The 20,183-nt window shown below is 37.7% G+C and overlaps 1 protein-coding gene across 2 annotated transcripts in view; it reads right to left on the minus strand.

The window, feature by feature from the left end:
- Positions 1-10,846: 10,846 nt before the first annotated feature.
- ART3 (ADP-ribosyltransferase 3 (inactive)) overlaps positions 10,847-20,183 on the minus strand; it is a 150,256-nt gene continuing 140,919 nt past the window's right edge. Inside the window, exons 6-12 of one of the 2 annotated variants that reach the window (XM_008693233.1) lie at positions 19,833-19,862; positions 17,502-17,534; positions 16,874-16,906; positions 16,211-16,243; positions 14,930-14,962; positions 13,621-13,653; positions 10,847-11,207 (exon numbers count right to left, since the gene is read on the minus strand). In XM_008693233.1, the coding sequence (XP_008691455.1) occupies positions 11,080-11,207; positions 13,621-13,653; positions 14,930-14,962; positions 16,211-16,243; positions 16,874-16,906; positions 17,502-17,534; positions 19,833-19,862 (323 nt within the window). In that variant the 3' untranslated portion in view covers positions 10,847-11,079. The remainder of the gene's footprint in view (positions 11,208-13,620; positions 13,654-14,929; positions 14,963-16,210; positions 16,244-16,873; positions 16,907-17,501; positions 17,535-19,832; positions 19,863-20,183) is intronic. The other variant, XM_008693236.1, reaches the window with a different exon arrangement.

Here is a 20,183-nt window from a genome sequence, read left to right on the forward strand (position 1 = left end):
GAGACACTCCCTGAAGCACTAAGCACTGGGGATCAGGGGACACTGCACTGCAGGGCACTATAGGACCTCTCCTTCACAAGGCTATTATTGTTAAGAGCAAAAGAAGTAGCTAACTTTCCTAACCTATAGAAACAGATACAGAAAGTCAGACAAAATGAGACAGAGAAACACTTCCCAAATGAAAGAGTAGGACCAAGCCACGGCTACAGACCAAAGTGGAAAGGATATAAATAATATGCCTGGTACAGAATTTAAAGCAATGATCATAACATACTCACCGGACTGAAGAAAAGAGTAGAGGACATCGGTGAGACCCTTAACACAGACATAAAAAAGAACCAATCAGAGATGAACACAATCAATGACATTAAAATACACCTGATAGAATAAACAGCAGGCTCCATGAAGCAGAGGAACAAATTAACGACCTGGAAGGCACAGTAATGGAAAGTAACTAAGCTGAGAAAAAGACAAAGGAAATTAGCATGCTGAGAATAGTCTCAGGGAACCCAGTGACTCCATCAAGTGTAATAACATCCACATTACAGGGATCTCACAAAAAAAGAGAGATAAGGAGGAAGAAAATTTATTTGGAAGAAATAATAGCTGAAAACTTTCCTAATTTGGGGAAAGAAACAGATATCCAGATCCAGGAGGCACAGAGATTTCCCCCGACCCCAAATTTAACCAAAGGAGGTCTAAACCAAGACACAGTTATTAAAATGTCAAAAAGTAGCAATAAAGAAAAAATCTGAACAGCAGCAAGAGAAAAGAAGACCGTTAGGCTATCAGAGGTTTTTCAGCAGAAATTTTAAAGGCCAGAAGAGAGTGGCATGATATATTCAAAGTACTGAAAGGGAAAAATCTGCAGCCAAGAATACTCTATCCAGCAAGGCTATCATTCAAACTAGAAGGAGAGATAAAGAGTTTCTCAAACAAAAACAAAGAAGTTCACAATCACTAAACCAGCCCTACAAGAAATACTAAAGGGGCCTTTTTGAGTAGAAAGACCGTAAGTGAGAGCATGAAAAATAAAAAACACAAAAGCAGTAAAAATAAATTATTTCTGTAAAAATCAGTCAAGGGATTCATAAAGTAAAAGGAGTCAAAATACAACACCATATACTTAAAATGTGGGGAGAGAGGAGTAAAGAATGGGTTTAAACTTAAGCAACCATCAACTTAATATAGACTGCTCTATGCAAAAGACATTATATACAAACCTTCTAATAGCACAAATCAAAAACCAGTAATAGAAATGCAAAGAAGAAAGAGAAAGGAATCCAAGTATATCACGAAAGAAAACTAAAACCTTCAATGAAAGAGAGCAAGAAAATAAGTGGAGAAAAATCTATAAAAACAACCACAAAGTAACAAAATGGCAATAAATACATATCTATCCATAATTATTTTGAATGTAAATGGACTAAACATTTCAATCAAAAGACATAGGGTGCATGGCACCTGGGTGGCTTGGCTGGGTGTCCATTTCGGTTTCAGCTTGGGTCATGATCTCAGGGTCGTGGGATTGAGCCCCTCGTTGGGCTCCAGGCTCAGTGGGGAGTCTTCTTCTCTCCCTCTCCCTCTGCCCCTCCTGGTGCACGCATGTGCTCTCTAAAATGGGTAAATAAATCTTAGAAAAGAAAAAAAGACACAGAGTGACAGAATGGATAAAAAAAAATAAGACCCATTTATATGCTGTCTACAAGAGACTCATTTCAGAACAAAAGACACCTGCAGACCGAAAGTGAGGGGATGGTGGGGCATGTGGGTGGCTCAGTCAGTTAAGGTCTGCCTTAGGCTCAGGTCATGATCCCGAGTCAGTCTCCCTGCTCAGCGGGGAATGCTTCTTCCTCTCCTTGCACCCCTCCCCCTCCTCATGTTCTCTAATAAAAATAAATTTAAATAAATTAAAAAAAAAGAAATTGAGGGGGTGCCTGGGTGGCTCAGTCCGTTAAGCGTCTGCCTTCGGCTCAGCTCAGGTCATGATCCCGGAGTCCTGGGATTGAGCCCTGCATCGGGCTCTCTGCTCAGCAGGTACTCTGCTTCTCCCTCTGCCCCTCACCCGCTCATGCTCTCTCTCTCTCTCTCTCAAATAAATAAAATCTTAAAAAAAAAAAAAAAGGAAGAAAGAAAGTGAGGGGATAGAGAAACATCCTGCAAATGGATGCCACAAGAAAGCCAGGGTGACAATACTTACATTGGACAAAATAGATTTTAAAACAAAGACTAGCAAGAGACAAAGAAGTACACTATATAATAATAATAAAGGGGACAACCCAATAAAAGGATATAACAATCGTAAATATTTATGCACACAACATGGGAGCACCCCAATATATAAAAGAGTTAATAACAAACAAAAGAAAGAATCGATAGTAATGCAGTAACAGTAGGGGACATTAACACCCCACTTACGTGGATGGACAGATCATCCAAACAGAAAATCATCAAGGAAACAGTGGCTTTGAATGACACACTGAACCAGGTGGACTTAACATACATATTCAGAACATCCCATCCTAAATCAGCAGGATACACATTCTATGCAAGCGCACATGGAACATTCTCCAGAAAAGATCACATTTTAGGCCACAAAACAAGCTTCAACAATTAAAAAAAAAAAAAAAAAACCAAAGCCATACATCTTTTCTGACCATTAACACTATGAAACTAGAAATCAACCGCAAGAAAAAATCTGGGACCACAATACATGGAGGTTAAATCACATGCTATTAAACAATGAATGGGTCAACCAAGAATTCAAAGAAGAAATTAAAAATTACATGAAAACAAGTGAATATGAAAACATAACAGTCCAATCTTTGGGATGCACCAAAAGTGGTTCTAAAGAGGGAAGTTTATAGCAATATAAACCTGTATCGAGAAATCAGAAAAATCTGAAGTAAACCACCTCACCTTGTACCTAAAGAAGCAAGAAAAACAACAAAACCCCAACTCAGCAAAAGGAAGGAAATAATAAAGAGCAGAAATAAATTATATAGAAACTTAAAAAACAAAACAAAAACAAAAAAAACAACAGATCAATGAAAACAGGAAGCTTGTTCTTTGAAAGGATCAACAAAATGGACAAACCTCTAGCAAGACTCTTAAAAAAAAAAAGAAAAAGAGAACCCAAAGAAACAAAATCATTAACAAAAAAGGGGAACTAACAACCAACACCACAGAAATACAAACATTTATAAGAGATTATGAAAATCTATATTGCCAACAGATTGGATAACTCAGAAGAAATAGATAAATTCCTAGAAACATATAACCTACCAAAACTAAAGCCGGAAGAAATAGAGATTTGAACAGACCAACTACCAGCAGTGAAACTAAATCAGTAATTTAAAAAACTCCCCCAAAATAAAAGTCCAGGACCAGATGGCTTCACAAGTGGATTTTTTTTTAAAAGATTTTATTTATTTATTTGACAGAGAGACAGCCAGCGAGAGAGGGAACACAAGCAGGGGGAGTGGGAGAGGAAGAAGCAGGCTCCCAGCAGAAGAGCCCGACATGGGGCTCGATCCCAGAACGCCGGGATCACGCCCCGAGCCAAAGGCAGACGCTTAATGACTGAGCCACCCAGGCGCCCCAATCTCCCCAGTTTTATTCAACATAGCACTGGAAGTCCCAGCTGCAATAATCACACAACAAAAAGAAATAAAAGGCATTCAAATTGTCAAGGAAGACGCCAAACTCTATTTGCAGATGACATGATACTATGGATAGAAAACCCTAAGCATTACATGAAAAAACTACTAGAACTGATAAATGAATTAAGTCAAGTTGCAGGATACAAAATCAATGTACAAAAATCTGTTGTTGCCTTCTCATACACTAATAATGAAGCAACAGAAAGTGAAATTAAGAAAACTATCCCAACTGGGCCTAGGTGGCTGTCGGTTATGCATCTGCCTTCCACTCAGGTCATGATCCCAGGGTCCTGGGATCGAGCCCCAAATCGGGATCTATACTTGGTGGGGAGTCTGCTTGTCTCTCTCCTTCTGCCCCTCCCTTTGCTTGTGCTCTCTGTCTCTCTCAAATAAAAAAATAAATAATAAAAAATATTTTAAAAAAAGAAAAGAAAGAAAACAATCCCATTTACATTTGCACCAAAAACAAAATATCTAGGAATAAACTGAAGAGGTAAGAGGTCTGTACTCTGAAAACTATAAAACAATGATGAAAGAAATTCAAGATGATGCAAAGAAATGGAAAGACATTCCATGCTCATGGGTTGGAAAAACAAACATTTATAAAATGCCTATAACTACCCAAAGCAATCTATAGATTTAATGTAATTCCTATCAAAACACGAACAGCATTTTTCAGAAAGTTAGAACAATCCTAAAATTTGCATGAAACTACAAAAGACCCTGAATAGCCAAAGCAATCTTGAAAAAGAAAAACAAACCCGGAGGCATCATACTTCCTGATTTCAAGTTATATTACAAAGTGGTAGTAATTCAAATGCTATGGCATAAAAACAGATCAATGGGAAACAAAAGAAAATCCAGAAATCCACAATTATATGGTCAATTAATCTTCAACAAAGGAGGAATGAATATGGGAAAGAGAGTCTCTTCAACAAATTGCGTTGGGAAAACTGGACAGCAACATACAAAAGAATGAAACTGGACCACTTTCTTAGACCATACACAAAAATAAACTCAAAATGGATTAGAGGCCTAAATGTGAGACCTGAAACCAAAAAACTCCTTGAAGATAGCACAGGCAGTATTTTCTTTGATATCAGCCATAGCAACATTTCTCTAGGTATGTCTCCTGAGGCAAGGGAAATAATAGCAAACATAAACTATTGGAAATTCATCAAAATAAAAAACTTCTACACAGCAAAGGAAACAATCAAAACTAAAAGCCAACTTACTGAATGGGAGAAGATACTTGTAAATGATGTATCCGATAAATAGTATCCAAAATACATAAACAACTCAATACCCAAAAAAACAAATAATCTGATTAAAAAATGGGCAGAAGATATGAACAGACATTTCTCCAAAGAAGACATCCAGATGGCCAACAGACACATGAAAGGATGCTCAACATCACTCATCATCAGGGAAATGCAAACCAAAACCACGGTGAGCTATCACCTTAGAAGGGCTAAAGTAAAAAAACCCCAAGAAACAACAAGTGTTGGTGAAGATGTGGAGAAAAAGGAACCCTCTTGTACTGTTGGTGGGAATACAAATTGGTGCAGCCATTGTAACAGTATGGAGATTCCTCAAAAAATTAAAAATAGAACTACCCTATGATCCAGGAATTGCACTACTGGGTATTTACGTAAAGAATACAAAAACACTAATTCAAAGGGATATGTGCACCCCTACGTTCATGCAGCATTATTTACAATGGCCGAATTATGGAAGCAGCCTAAGTGTCCACTGATATATGGCTGGATAAAGATGAGGTGGTATACATACACAATGGGATATTAAACAGCCATAAGAACGAAATCTTGTCATTTGCAACAACACGGGTGGATCTAGAGAGTATACTGCTAAGCGAAACAAGTCACTCAGAGAAAGACAAATTGCCATATGATCTCACCCATATGTGGAATTTAAGTAACAAAACAAATGAGCAAGGGAAAATAAAAAAAAGAGACAGAGGGCACTTGCGTGGCTCAGTAGGTTAAGCATGTGCCTTCGGCTCAGGTCATGATCCCAGCGTCCTGGGATGGAGTCCTGCACTGGGCTCCCTGCTCAGTGAAGAGTCTCCTTCTCCCTCTGCTCCTCCCCTCTGCTCATGCTCTTTCTCTCTCTCGCTCTTTCTTAAATAAATAAAATAAACTCTTAACAAAAAAAAGAGAGTGAGAGACAAACCAAGAAACAGACTCAACTATAGAGAACAAACTGATGTCTACCAGAGGGGAGGGGGGTGGGGGGATGGGGAAATAAGGGGTAGGGTTTAAAGAGTACGCTTATCATGATGAAAACAAAAGATGAAAAATAAGTCAGTAAATAAAATGAAGACTATAACAAGGGACAAGGGTATTAAATAATGATAAAGGGATCAATCCAACAAGAGGATATAACAATTATAAATATAACCCAACATATGAGCACCTAAATATATAAAGCAAATGTTAACAGACTTAAAGGGAGAAACTATCCCTGATACAATTAATAGGAGACTTTAACACCCCACTTACATCAACAGATAGATCTAGACAGAAAATCAATAAGGAAATTGTGGCTTTGAATAACATAATGGACTAGATGGGTTTAACAGATACACAGAATATTCCATCCAACAGGATACACATTCTTCTTAAGTGCAGAGGGAACATTTTCCGTGAAATATCACGTTAGGTCACAAAACAAATCTCAATAAATTTAAGGTGACTGAAATCATATTAAGTATCTTTCCCACCCATAACATTATGAAACCAGAGCTCCGTTACAAGAAAAAACTTGAAAAAACACGACGACATGAAGACTAAACAACATGCTATTCCATAAACAATGGGTCAAGAAAGAAATCAAAAAAGAGGAAATTAAAAATACCTTGAGACAAATGAAAATGGCAACACAATGGTTCAAAATCTTTGGGATGCAGCAAAAACAGTTCTAAGAGGAAAGTCTATATATAAATAAAAACCTATTTATCAGGAAACAAGAAAAATCTCACACAATCTAATCTTACACCTAAGGAACTAGAAAAACAACAAAGTTCAAAGTGAGTAGAAGGAAATAATAAAGACCAGAGCAGAAATAAATAACATACAGAAATAAATAAATAACATACCTAACTAAAAAAAAATTACAAAAATGATTAATGAAACTGCGCTGTTTCTTAAAAAGATAAACAAAACTAATAAACCTTAAACAAAACTCATCAAGAAAAACAGAGGACCCAAGTAAATCAGAAATGAAAGAGAAGTTACAACCGACACTACAGAAGTACAGAGGATTATAAGAGACTACTATGAAAAATGCATGTTGACAAATTAGACAACGTAGAAGAAATACATGAATTTCCAGAAACGTACGATCTTCCAAGACTGCATCAGGAAGAAACAGAAAATATGAACAGACCAATTACTGGTAACAAAATTGAACCAGTAATCAAAAAACTTCTAACATCAAAAGTCTAGGACCAGATGGCTTCACAGGTGATTTCTACCTAACATTTATTTTTAAAAAACATTTTATTCATTTACTTGACAGAGAGAAAGCACAAGCAGGGGTAGGGGCAGAGGAGAGGGAGAAGCAGGCTCCCCGCTGCGTGGAGAGCCCTATGCAGGGCTCAATCCGAGGACCCTGGGATCATGACCTGAGCTGAAGGCAGAAGCATAACCAACTGAGACACCCAGGTGTCCTCTACCCAAAATTTAAAGAAGAGTTAATACCCATTCTTCTTAAGCTATTCCAAAAAATAGAATAGGAAAGAATGCTTCCAAATTCATTCTACTGAGACAAGTATTTTTCTGATACCAAACCCAGAGACGCTACCAAAAGAAAAAAAATTACAGATAAATATCCCTGATGAACATGGATGCAAAAATTCTCAACAAAATATTCACGAACTGAATTCAACAATACATTAAAAAAAAGGATCATTCAGGGGCACCTGGGTGGCTCAGCCTCGTTAAGCATCTGCCTTCGGCTCACGTCACGATCCCAGGGTCCTGGGATGAGGCCCCGCATTGGGCTCCCTGCTCTGCGGGAAGTCTGCTTCTCCCTCTCACACTCCTCTTGCTTGTTTTCCCTCTCTTGCTGTCTCTCTCTGTCAAATAAATAAATAAAATCTTGAAAAAAAAAAAAGGATCATTCACCACAATCAAGTGGAATTTATTTCAGGGATGCAAGGACAGTTCAATATCTATAAACAAATCAATATGATGTATCACATTAACAAAATTAAGCACAAAAATTATATGATTTCAATACATGCAGAAAAAACGTGTGACAGAATTCAACACCCATTTATGATAAAAATTCTCAACAGAGTTGGTAGAGAGGGAATGTCCCTAAACATAATGATAGGCCATATATGACAAGCCTACAGCTAATATGCTCAATGGTGAAAAGCTGAAAGCTTTTCTTCTAAGATCAGGAACAAGACAAGGATGCCCACCCTCACCATATTTATTCAATTAGTACTGGAAGTCCTAGTCATGGCGATCAGACAAGAAAAGGAAATATAAGGCATCCAAAGAAGAAATGAAACTGTCACTATTTGCAGGTGACATGACACTACATATAGAAAACCCTAAAGACTCCACCAAAAAAATACCAGAACTAATAACTTATTCAGAAAAGTTGCAGGCTAAAAAATTAATATACAGAATCTGTTGTGTTTCTATATACTGGTAACTATCAGAAAGAGAAATTAACAATCCCATGTACAATTACCTCAAAAAGAACAAAATACCTAGGAATAAATTTAACCAAGGAGGTAGAAGACCTGTACTCCGAAAACTATTAAGATCTTGATGAAAGAAATTGAAGATGACACAGATAAATGGAAAGATATAGCATGCTAATGAACTGGAAGAATAGTGTTAAAACGTCCATACCAACCAAAGCCATCTACAGATTCAGTACAATCCCTATAAAAATGCCAACAGGTATTTTTCATAGAACTAGAACAAATAATGCTAAAATCTGTATGGAACCACAAAAGACCCCAAATAGTGACGGCAATCTTAAGAAAGAACAAAGCTGGAGGTATCATGCTCCTTTATTTCAAACTATACTATAAATCGATCATGTTCAGAACAGTACAGTACCGGCAGAGAAAAAGACACATGCATCAACCGAACAGATTGAAGAGGCTAGAAATAAACCCATATTCACCCACATATGGTGAATTAATCTATGATAAAGAAGGAAGAATATACAACATGGAAAAGACAGTCTTCAATAAATGGTGCTGGGAAAACTGGAGAGCTACACACAAAAGAATGAAATTGGATCACTTTCTTAAACCACATACAAAAATAAACTCGAAATGAATTAAAGACCTAAATGTGAGACCTGAAACCATAAAACCCCTAAAAGAAAACAGAGAGGTAATAAATTTCTGGACATCGGCCCCAGAAATATTTTCCTGGGTCTGTCCCCTCAGACAAGGGAAACAAAAGCAAAAAGAAATAACGGACTACATCAAATGAAAAGGCTTTTTGCACAGCAAAGGACCATCAACAAAACAAAAAGGCAACCCTATGGAATGGGAGAATATATTTGCAAATTATATATCTAATAAAGGGATGATACCCAAAAAATATAAAGAATTCATACAACTAACCAAGTACCAAAGAGACAAGAAATAACAAGTGTTGGTGAGGATGCAGAGGAAGGGGAACCCTTGTGCATTGCTGATGGGAATGTAAACTGGTGCAGCCAATACGGAAAACAGTATGGAGGGTCCTCAAAAAATTAAAAATAGAAATACTATATAATCCAGTAATTCCACTACTGGGTATTTAGCCGAAGAAAACCAAACACTAACTCAAAAAGATATATGTACCCCAAGTTCATTGAAGCATAATTTATAATAGCCAAGATATGGAAGAAACCCAGTGTCCACAGATAAATGAATGGATAAAGAAGTTGGGGTGTATATACAATGGAATATTACTCAGCCATAAAGAGAATGAAACCTTGCCATCTGTTATGACATGGATGAACCAGAGGGTATTCTGTTAATTAAGTCAGACAGGAAAAGACAAACACCATGTGATTTCATTTATAGGTGCTATCTAAAAAAAACCCAACAAAAGAATAAATAAAACATAGAAATGGACCCACGAATACAGAGAACTTGTAGATGCCAGAGAGATAGGCGTAGGGGGATGGGCAAAATGGATGGAGGGGATTAAGAGGTACAAACAGTTATAAAATAATAAGTTACAGTGATGAGAAATAAAGCATAGGGAATATAATCAATACTATTGTAAAAACTTTGTACAGTGACAGCTGGTAACTACACTCACTGTGGTAAGCATTTCATAATGTACGTAATTCTTAAATCACTGTTGTATATCTGAAACTAATATTGTGTGTCAACTCTACCTCAATTAAAATTTTTATAAATATAAATAGGGACGCCTGGGTGGCTCAGTCGGGTAAGCATCTGCCTTTGGCTCAGGTCATGATCCCAGGACCCTGGGATCGAGTCCCACATCGGGTTCCTTGCTCAGCGGAGAGCCTGCTTCTCCCTCTGCCTGCTGCTCCCTTCCCCCTGCTTGTGCTCTCTCTCTCTCTCTCTGACAAATAAATAAAATCTTCCAAATAAATAAATAAAAATAAACCAGACGGGAGCAGGGGAAAGTGTGCAATTTTTTTAAAAAAGCACATTGACCCATAATACCTAGTTCTAGATTTTAAGTCGTTTTTCTCTTATCTTTCAAGGTAGACTTAAATCCTTTTTGAAACATTGCAAAATGAAACACGTGCCAGTTACCAAAGCCCATGCCTAAATCAGTCACTATTCAACCAACACAATACCTTGGGAAAAAGAACACCATACTGTATAATCTCGTTTTTCCCTTGCTTACTTAGCATATACATTCCTTCAGTATTGTCTATTTTCCTGGATTAATATGAGATTTAAGTTAGGGACTATATGTGAAACACTTAGTAAACAGTCATGTTTACAGAAATATAAAGTGTTTATGTATTAAGGGAAAATAAAGAGATTGTGGGGTGATACTATTTGAAATCAAAGTTTGATCCTTCAGCGATGAGTAAAACTTCTTTAAAATTCTAATTCAGGAATTACATTCATGTTAATCACTAACAGTACTGGATATTTTAGTATCTGGCAATTCTACTGAAATTATATCCACTAATCTTAAAGTCTTTTATTGAATTCAATCAGAAGTACACAGGGTTTTTTGCAATCATAAATACAGAAATAAATGAAAAATGAATTCTCTGACATATCTGGACAACTCTGAATTTACAAAGTAAATAACAAATACTCAGTTCTCATTTTATCAAGTGACTTTGACCAACAAGTAAAAAATACGTCATTCCTGTTGATGGTTTCCTGTGGGATTCCTTGAGTATATTTTAAGTAAATAAAGAATATATTAGGCTACAAAGCAACAAAGAGATTTACAGCAGAAGCACTGATTACAATGATGAAAGTCTCCAATGGTGGAAGGAGCATTTTGCCAGAGGATGCAGATGGATGGGTTTTGGGACCTGGAACTGGACCTGGAGCTGTTAATGAGAACACACAGTCATTGACACATGTCATTTCTTATATCCAGTTTCATGCACCTACACCATGTATCCTTAATGTGTGGACATTCAAGCTGAGCTACAAACTGTCCTAAAACAGTAACCAGGAACAATGTTGAAATAAATACAGTTCATTACAGATTTCAGGCTGTATTTTCATATATATCATCAGGGTGTGCTGACATAGTTTTTATCTAGGATTCCACAGCCTTTTTAATTTCTATGTAGACAAGATACTTTCTGTTGTTGTCCAAGTTCTCTAGAATTTCTTAGCAATTTTTTGTTTTCATTTTCTGTATATACATGCAAGGTAAAGTTTGATTCTATTTTAAGACTATATTTCATATGAATATGCTAATAGTTACCAATACGTGATTCAATACAGCGGCATTTTTAAACACCAAGCCCTGCCAGCTGAAAAAAAATTAATTTAACATTTTCCCTCTGTCCATGAAACACTCATCTGGAGGAAACGCTTTCCCTTTCATCTGAACTAGTGAAGATAAACAGTGGAGTCCGTTCACGTGAGGATGATCTCTTTCACACGGCCCCTAACTGAACTACGGCTGTTTTGGTTTAGACTGCACAAGGAAGGGCTGGGAAGTATCCAAACGGGATCACCACCCAGATTTCATACATGTGGCCAAGAGAAACAGCCAATAAATTTTATGTCTTTAACTCATATTATCAATTTCCGCACCATAATTATAAACATGCAGTTGTATGTATATAGATGGGGAAAGGGACAGGCAGGTACACTCATACATTAGTTACTATAGAGCAGTGGTTCTCAAGAGAACAGTACTGCCCCCTAACAGGCAGTTTGGAATTTGTCAGGGTATATGTATATATTTTTAAGAGTTAAATTTGTCGGGGAGTCAGTCGCTCAGTTAAGCGTCTGCCTTTGGCTCAGGTCATATGCTCAGGGTCCTGGGATCAAGCCCCGAGTTGGGCTCTCTGCTTAGCAGGGAGTCTGCTGCTCCTTCTGCCTCTGCTGCTCCCCGTGCTCATGCTCTCTCTTGTTCTCTCTCTCTTAAATAAATAAATAAAATCTTTTAAAAAAACAGTTAAATTTGTCTTTAATGAGACCATCCTTACTAAAACTGTCAGCATGTGTTGAGTGTAAGGAAATCGTGAATTATAATGTTGATCCTGAGCATTTCCTTCTTTTGTTTTGAACCTTTTCCGAAATTTTCTGGTGATTTCAGGATCTCTAAAAAATAGCATACTACTTCAGTTGTCTTGTTTTGTTTTTAATTTTTATTTAAATTCAATGAACACATAATGTATTATTGTTTTCAGAGGTAGAGGTCAGTGATTCATCAGTCTTATAAATAGCCAGTGCTCATTATATCACGTGACCTCCTTAATGTCCATCACCCAGCTACCCCATCCCCCCACCCCTCCCCTCCAGCAACCCTCAGTTTGTTTCCTATACGTAAGAGTCTCTTATGGTTTGCTGTCAGGATATTTTTTGTAGTCACAACAGTGGGGTAGAAGTAGAGGGCTATTTGGCTCAGGTCATGATCCCAGGGTCCTCGGATCAAGCCCAGTGTTGGGCTCCCTGCTCCTCGGGAGGCCTACTTCTCCCTCTCCCTCTGCCTGCCGCTCCCCCTGCTTGTGCTCTCTCTGTCACATAAATAAAATCTTTAAAAAAAAAAAGTAGAGGGCTAGATATCGTGCAATGCTCTGGACAGTGTTTGCGCAATGAAAAACCAACCCACTTGCACACAAATTTCAAATGCACTGGCAGACATACACATAAGTTAATAACCTATTTACAATGCTTAAGGCCAGAACCTGAATCAATTTTACATGGAAACAAAATACTTTTGGGTAGTTCTAATAAACATCAGTTTCTACCTAACTTCCATTTCTTGTCTTTCATTTTCTTAAACTTGCGTAGAATAGCTTCCAGTCTTTTATTAAATCCAGTTTGTATAAGTAAATACAATCATCTGTCCATTATTTCTTGTAGTATGATGTAGGCACTTACATATTGAAATCCATAGAATTTTGTTATAAATTCTTTAGAATTAGGACATTATAATTGATATTCTTATGGGTGCAAGTAGGTCTTCTTATCTATGAATGTTATTCCAGGACACTATAAAGGCTTTACAAATATTTGTTATAAAAAGGGAGAACTGGGTTGATAGGGTTGAGAACCACTGCCCTAACCAAAACACACAGCTGAAAATGATTGCTTAAGAAATTAAGGTACTCCCACCATATACACACTAATAAGCATTTGGATACGACATTATATCCTGTATTAGGATGCCTTAAACTCTTGAAACTTTGTTCCTGTTATTGAGGAAAAATAAATTTGTCACTTCTTCTATACTGCAGATCAGACATTTATCAACTAAGGAAATGAAATACTTCTTACCAGGATTGCCAATATCTTCTTGACTTTTGTCTTCTAAAATATAAACAGATTTTGAGTTAATTATATTGTACATCTGTTTATCCAGAAGAGAAAAATCTGATTAAATGATTAAGCAAACCTGGGTATCTCTGAAAATGGGCCCGCAGGGCAGAGTACTGGGTTTAGATTTATGTGAGTGGTGAAGGAAGGGTTTAATTTTTACTCACTTGTGATCTTTGAATTTTTTTTTACCATTATATATATGTGTTTCCATTAAAAGAAAGATTAAAATTCTATTTACAAAAAAGTACTTTTTCTGCACATTGAACTAAGATTCCCAAGTACATTAACACCTACCATTTATTGAGTGCTTTCTATGTGTCAAATTTTGTGCAAATGATTTCTGTACATCATCACATTTCTTACAGTCTCAGTAGGCAGGTATAATTATCAGTATTATACAGATGTTCCTCAAAACTTGCATAAAATCACAGAGGTAATCAGTGGTAGCAATGTCTAATTTCAAAGCCTCTGCTCTCAATTACTATAAGACCTCAATTACAATGCTATACTAGCAGTGACAGACAGCTTTGGAGCCAAATACCAATTCTAGGAGCCCAGGAGAGAGGCGTATTTTCTATAACTACATCTGGTTGGAAGACAAGTGTCATATGACAGAAAGCGAACAAAATCTGTAAAGCTGAGTCCTAGTTTTCTCTTTCTAGTCTTTTACAGGTTCCTTAAGCTTTCTATATTCCATATCTTCATCTCTAAAATGGCAATAACAATACTTAAGTGGATTAAACGAGATCTTGTGTAAATGTTTTTTGACACCTTTAAAAAGCCTGCACTACACACAGCTTTCTAGGAGAGAGCACAATACAAAATATTTCCAGCCAAACCTAGTAGCCTATTTGTTAGAGGACATGGTGAGTGCAGTAGAAGACAGAACGACTGGTCTCATGCTGTAGGGTTCTCATACACACCTCTTTATGATGCTGTTCCAATTACTACAGATTCCCTCACAGGAGCTACCTTACCTTGGGAAACCTCTTGACCCATTCTGAAATAGACCCATGCAGCTGGAAGCCAACTGTTTCAGCTACATGTCAACTGTCTTTTTCTTTGCTCAGCCCAGACAGCCATAATAGCAGCCTGCTGCTCACACTGGTTTCTCAACATTTTCTCCCTCTAGCTTGCATACTGGGGTATCAGAAGCTGAACAGCCCAGGTGTTTTCCTTTGCCCTCTTAAGACTGAGCTAACTGAACGATGATGGTAAAGGACCCAGAAAACCATGATACTTCCACCCCCAATAAAGAATTTATTACCAGGTTTTTCATCCAGTTGTACCACTTTTATTCCTAAATGAGAAAGAATTTCAGATAATAATAAAGACAACTACCATTTACTGTTATTTTAAACTACCATTCATTTTGCCAGACTTTATCTCATTAGGACTTTAATCAGTCCTGCAAGGCAAAGTTTTCTTCATTTTACAGATTCGGAAGCAGAAGCAAAGAAAAGTGAAATAACTTATACAAAGTTACCCAGAGGAAAATGGCAGAGAAGAGACTTAATGAAACTGGGTCTGTCTACACAGCCTGTGTTCATTCCCTACCCAGCTTAGCAGCTGCCTTTCAGATAACTACTGTGCCTCGAAGGAGCCAATGAGAAGACTACGCAAACACAGGTCACTGAGCTGAAGAGCTGTAGACACGCAGGATGTGTCATCAGTGTTGTTAGAGGTTCACTTCAAATTTGTGAGCAAGTAAACACGTGGCCCAACACGGCAAATCCAGGTGGATATAAAAGAGTTGCCGGACCTTCCCTCTGGGCCTGCATCTGTGAGTTAGGTGATTAACTGTGAATACGCTGTTTCTGTTCGCAGCGCTGTGCTATTTCCATAGGCTGCGATGTCAGGCAAAGCTCGGCACTGTGCTATTCACTCCATAATAATAAGACACACCAAAAATTATCTTCAAAATAGTATATGAACTCAGAAGAAAGGATTTAAGCGTCAAATGGGGGCTTATACCCTGAGATTTTGTTTTTCTAGTCCTTACAGATATCCCCATAAGGTAGACATGACAAGTATTAGCCGTATTTGAAAGACAAAAATTCTGACGCAGAGAAGTATTATTACTGTCCATAGCTCTCTTGTAAATTATGTCCACTTTTTAAAAAATTTACTTCTCTTTGTCCCAGGAAAAATATTAAGTTTAGGGACCTTTTTCCTCCTCTGAAAGCATAAGTTCTGTGCCCCTTCTGAGGAACTTGACAGAAATTACTGATCAGTTTCTCTGGCCACAGAAGCTCAAGGCCCCTCGATGGCCTTGCCCTCAACAACAGCCTCACACTGCTTAAATACCTATTTAACATTTCCACGATTATATCTTACGGGTAAGTTAAATCTGCCATGGTAAAATAAAACTGGAAAACACTTGAAGAACCACAAGTCTTAGGTCATAAGTTAAGAGACGTGGGTCCTTTATTCACTTATATGATCTTGTGCAAAGTACTTAGGCTCCCCTGCATTGTCTAATGGTGACAATTATAACTATACCCCCCAAATTGGCAGCTTCCTCTCTCATATGCCAACCACTGCTTACCTGGTAGTGAAAAAGCTTCTGGAATTTTCATTCCTAAATGAGAAAGAAGTTTTCAGTGACTTACAGTTTGCTCCAGTGAGTGAGTACATCTTCCCAACTCTTATCTGACGAGCTTAAGCGATACAAGTGCCAAGGCTCCCACCACACTGTAGTTTCTGGCCTTTTATTTAAAACTTCTGGCTATGAGAACCCTCGTTGGGCAAATCCACTTCAAGCTCAGAGGAGCCTTCTGCCATGGCACCGCACTGAGTTTGTCTGTATGCCAGAAGACTGTATTTTGTTACCTGGAAATTCTAGATGCTGACTTGTTAGCCAAAGCCAAAAGTCAGCTTTCGCGTGAGGCTGAAGTTTCTACTGAGTAACTTCAGCTGTAGAGCCTAGAAGGTGCTGGCTTGCATACCTCCAGGTCCCAGCAATCTTGCCTTCAGCCATGCCCCTAACAAGCTAACTTTCCTGCTCCAGGAACACACGTACACTAGAGAAGAAAGACACTTTTTTCCTCTCTACTCTCTTCCCCAGCTAAATCTTTGTAGAATGGCTAGTAGGCAGCTATAAGGGAAATGTTAATGAATAACAGTCTCATGATAATATATTCTTTAATGCCTGAGAGAATTCTTCTCACCTCACACTTGGGCCCAGAGAGTAAAAAGAAAGCTGTCTTACCAGGTATTTGGGTGGGTTCATGGCTGGTCATACCTCGAGACAGAAATGAGTATTAGTGTTAATCAATTATCTTGCACTGTGAGTGCTCTCTTTTGTCTATACCTCCCCCCCTCTCCAACCCTAAAAAAAGGAAGAAGAAAACACTGACAACAAAAACACCTTTCAATAGCTCTTCATTCTCTGACAAAGCCCACTCCTTAGCCTGGACTTTAAGACCTTCCATGATCTGGCCCTCTCTCTCCAGTCTTATCTTTATAAGGCAGTCCCTAGTAGCGGCTTTTAAACGGAACAGTACTGAAGACTCTGCTTGATTTAGTTCTATTGTCATTATAATTATTAGCTCTATGATTGGGCAGTCTTCTTAATCCTTCTGAGCTCCAATTCCTTATTTATGCAAAAGAAATACTTACATTGTAGGTTTGTGATGATTAAAGGAACTAAGTCATAGAAGTGCTTAGTATTCTGCATGGAACATACCAAGCCTTCAATTAGTTGGAGTCCCTTCATTCTGGCTGAACTCATTCCTCAAACTCTGTGTCTAATAATGTCCTTAGTCCTAGGAGTCAGCCCTTATGTCTCCTCCTAACCTTGTAACTAGTCTCAGAGGGTAAGGAAAAAGATCACTTACCAGGTAAGACAGTGGGTTCCTGGCTTTTCATTCCTAAAGATGAGAACAGAAATTCGTTAGTGAAAATTCCAATCAATTTGAAAATTAATTTAACCTTGTATTTATATAGCTATTTACGCTGGAAAACTAAAAGCTTTGAGAGATGGCAGGGACCAAGGTAAAAGGGGAGAACATTTAACCCAATGGAGCTTGACTGACTTAGGGTGAGAACATCTATGGCTAGCGAACCAGGCTCTCTCCTAGATTAAGCAAAACAGCTCTTCTTGAATTTTTTTTTTAAGATTCAGTCCAAAGACTCCAACCTACATTTGTCATATTTCTTAAAAACAAAATTTCTTGATTACATAATACATTATAATTACAGATAATTTGGAAAAACTCAGGAAATCATTAAAATTAATCATAATACCAGATCTCAGAGCTACTCAACCTCAATATTTTTGGTATATCTCCTTTCAATTCCTTTGCTATGTATAATATATGTACATATACATTTTTGAGCATTTTTACAGCTTTATTGAGATGTAATTGATAGACAGCACTGTGTAAGGTTAAGGTGTATAGCAAATGATGTGACTTACATATATCGTGAAATGATTACTGAAATTAACATCCAGCATCTCATACAGATATTTAAAAAAAGAAAAAAATTGCTTTTTCCTTTGTAAGAAGAACTCTCAAGATCTACTCTTTTAACAACTTTCAAATGTATCATACTGCTGTACTACTATATTCATTCTGCTATACTGTATATCTCCAGTACTTATTTCTCTTATAAACGGAAGTTTGTATCTTTCGACATTTTTTTAAGATTTTTTTTTTAAAGATTTTATTTATTTATTTGACAGAGAGAGAGACAGCCAGCGAGAGGGAACACAGGCAGGGGGAGTGGGAGAGGAAGAAGCAGGCTCCCAGCAGAGGAGCCTGACGTGGGGCTCGATCCCAGGACTCCAGGATCACGCCCTGAGCTGAAGGCAGATGCTTAACGACTGAGCCACCGAGGCACCCCTAAGATTTACTTATTTTAGATAGAGAGAAAGAGCGAGTGAGCACGAGTGGGGAGAGGGACGGGGGTGGGGGAAAAGAAAGAGAAGCAGACTCCCCGCTGAGCACGGAGCCTGACGTGGGGCTTGATCTCACAACCCTTAGATCATGACCTGAGCTGAAATCAAGAGTCGGATGCCCAATCAACAGAGCCACTCAGGTGCCCCTCTTTTGAAATTTTTAAATAAATTGCTATCACAGTTCATATGCTTTTTACATCATATTTTACTTGTCACTATATTATAAGCACTTTCTCATATTTTTCAAAAATATGATTTTTAGCGGAACCTGGGTGGCACAGCATACAGTCGGCTTCTCTCCCTCTTTCTCTGCCCCTCCCCTTGCTCACATGTGTGCATGTGCTCTCTCACTCTCTCTAGAATGGATAAATATATCTTTAAAAAAATATATGATTTTTAAGTTGTTTAGTGTTTCATTATATGGATATTACTTAACAATACCCAACTGCTGGACACTAAGGTTATTTATAAATTTTGGCTACCATACACTGTAAACAATTTGTACACAAATCTTTATTTCCTTAGTACAATATCTAAATGTGTTATAACTAGTTTACAAGGTATGGACATTCTTAAGGCTAGTAATACATACCATCAAACTGTCCTTCAGAAAAGTTCCAATTTATAATCTTACCATTAATTTATGAGCGCCCTGTCCCAGCACTCTTGAGGACATTTGAGTAATATCATTACACAAAGAGACAAAAATAAAACTTGGGAATGAGCTGGACTTCGAATATACTAAATAATCGGATGGATATAGCTAATAGCATCTATTACTCAGACTGCCGGAAGCAGAAATAATTACACAAAATCATTTTAATTTAGAAAAAATAACTCCATTTTTTAATGCCCCTGCCCAATACCCTAGGTTACAAGAGTTTGTGAGTAAGTAATTTGTCACACTTTCCTCTATCCATGTAACAGCTAACAAAAAAGCAGAAAATACACTCTTTAGTATATGTGCTACCAAAGTGAGCACAGAAAATATGCTCTTTAGAACTGGTTCCTCATGTCGTGTCTCTAAATGCTCTGTCGGTCATCCCGGAGATAAAAAGGAGAGTTAGATAAGAGAGAAGGCTGCTGCGTCATCTTTATCAAGAAGGTCTATCTGTAACTCAGGAGGGCTCCGATGTATCAAACTAGTAAGCGAAAGTGGGTTCTGCCTTCTTCCCACTTTTCTTTACTGTGTCATGCTTACCTGTTTCCATCCCTAAGAGAGCTATATTGCAAATGAAAATCCCCGGAGTCTACAAAAATGTCTTACCAGGGTCTTCAAGGTTCTGGTCTTTCTCACCTAAGTTATAAGAAGAAACTTATCCGTTTTAATGATAAAACAAAATAATTGAGAATTACTATAGTTACAGCAAAATATTTTCAAATATTATAGCCAAAAAGAACCACTTGGTATGCCCAGTAAACTAAAACTATAAATTTAAGTGTCAGCCAGAATCTAAACACACCGAATTGGGCTAGAACCTTCCTCTGTCCCCTTCAGTAAGAAAAATCATCCCATAGAGCAAGTCTCCTGGGGATCTCAGTGAGGTAGAGAAAACGTCTGTCTTGAAGAGTCCGCTGAAGTCCCTGTGAAATGACCAGTAAAGCTTGTGGCTGCCAC

Source organism: Ursus maritimus, unplaced genomic scaffold (assembly GCF_017311325.1).
Source record: "Ursus maritimus isolate PB19 unplaced genomic scaffold, ASM1731132v1 scaffold_8, whole genome shotgun sequence".
Taxonomy (NCBI): Eukaryota; Metazoa; Chordata; class Mammalia; order Carnivora; family Ursidae; genus Ursus; species Ursus maritimus.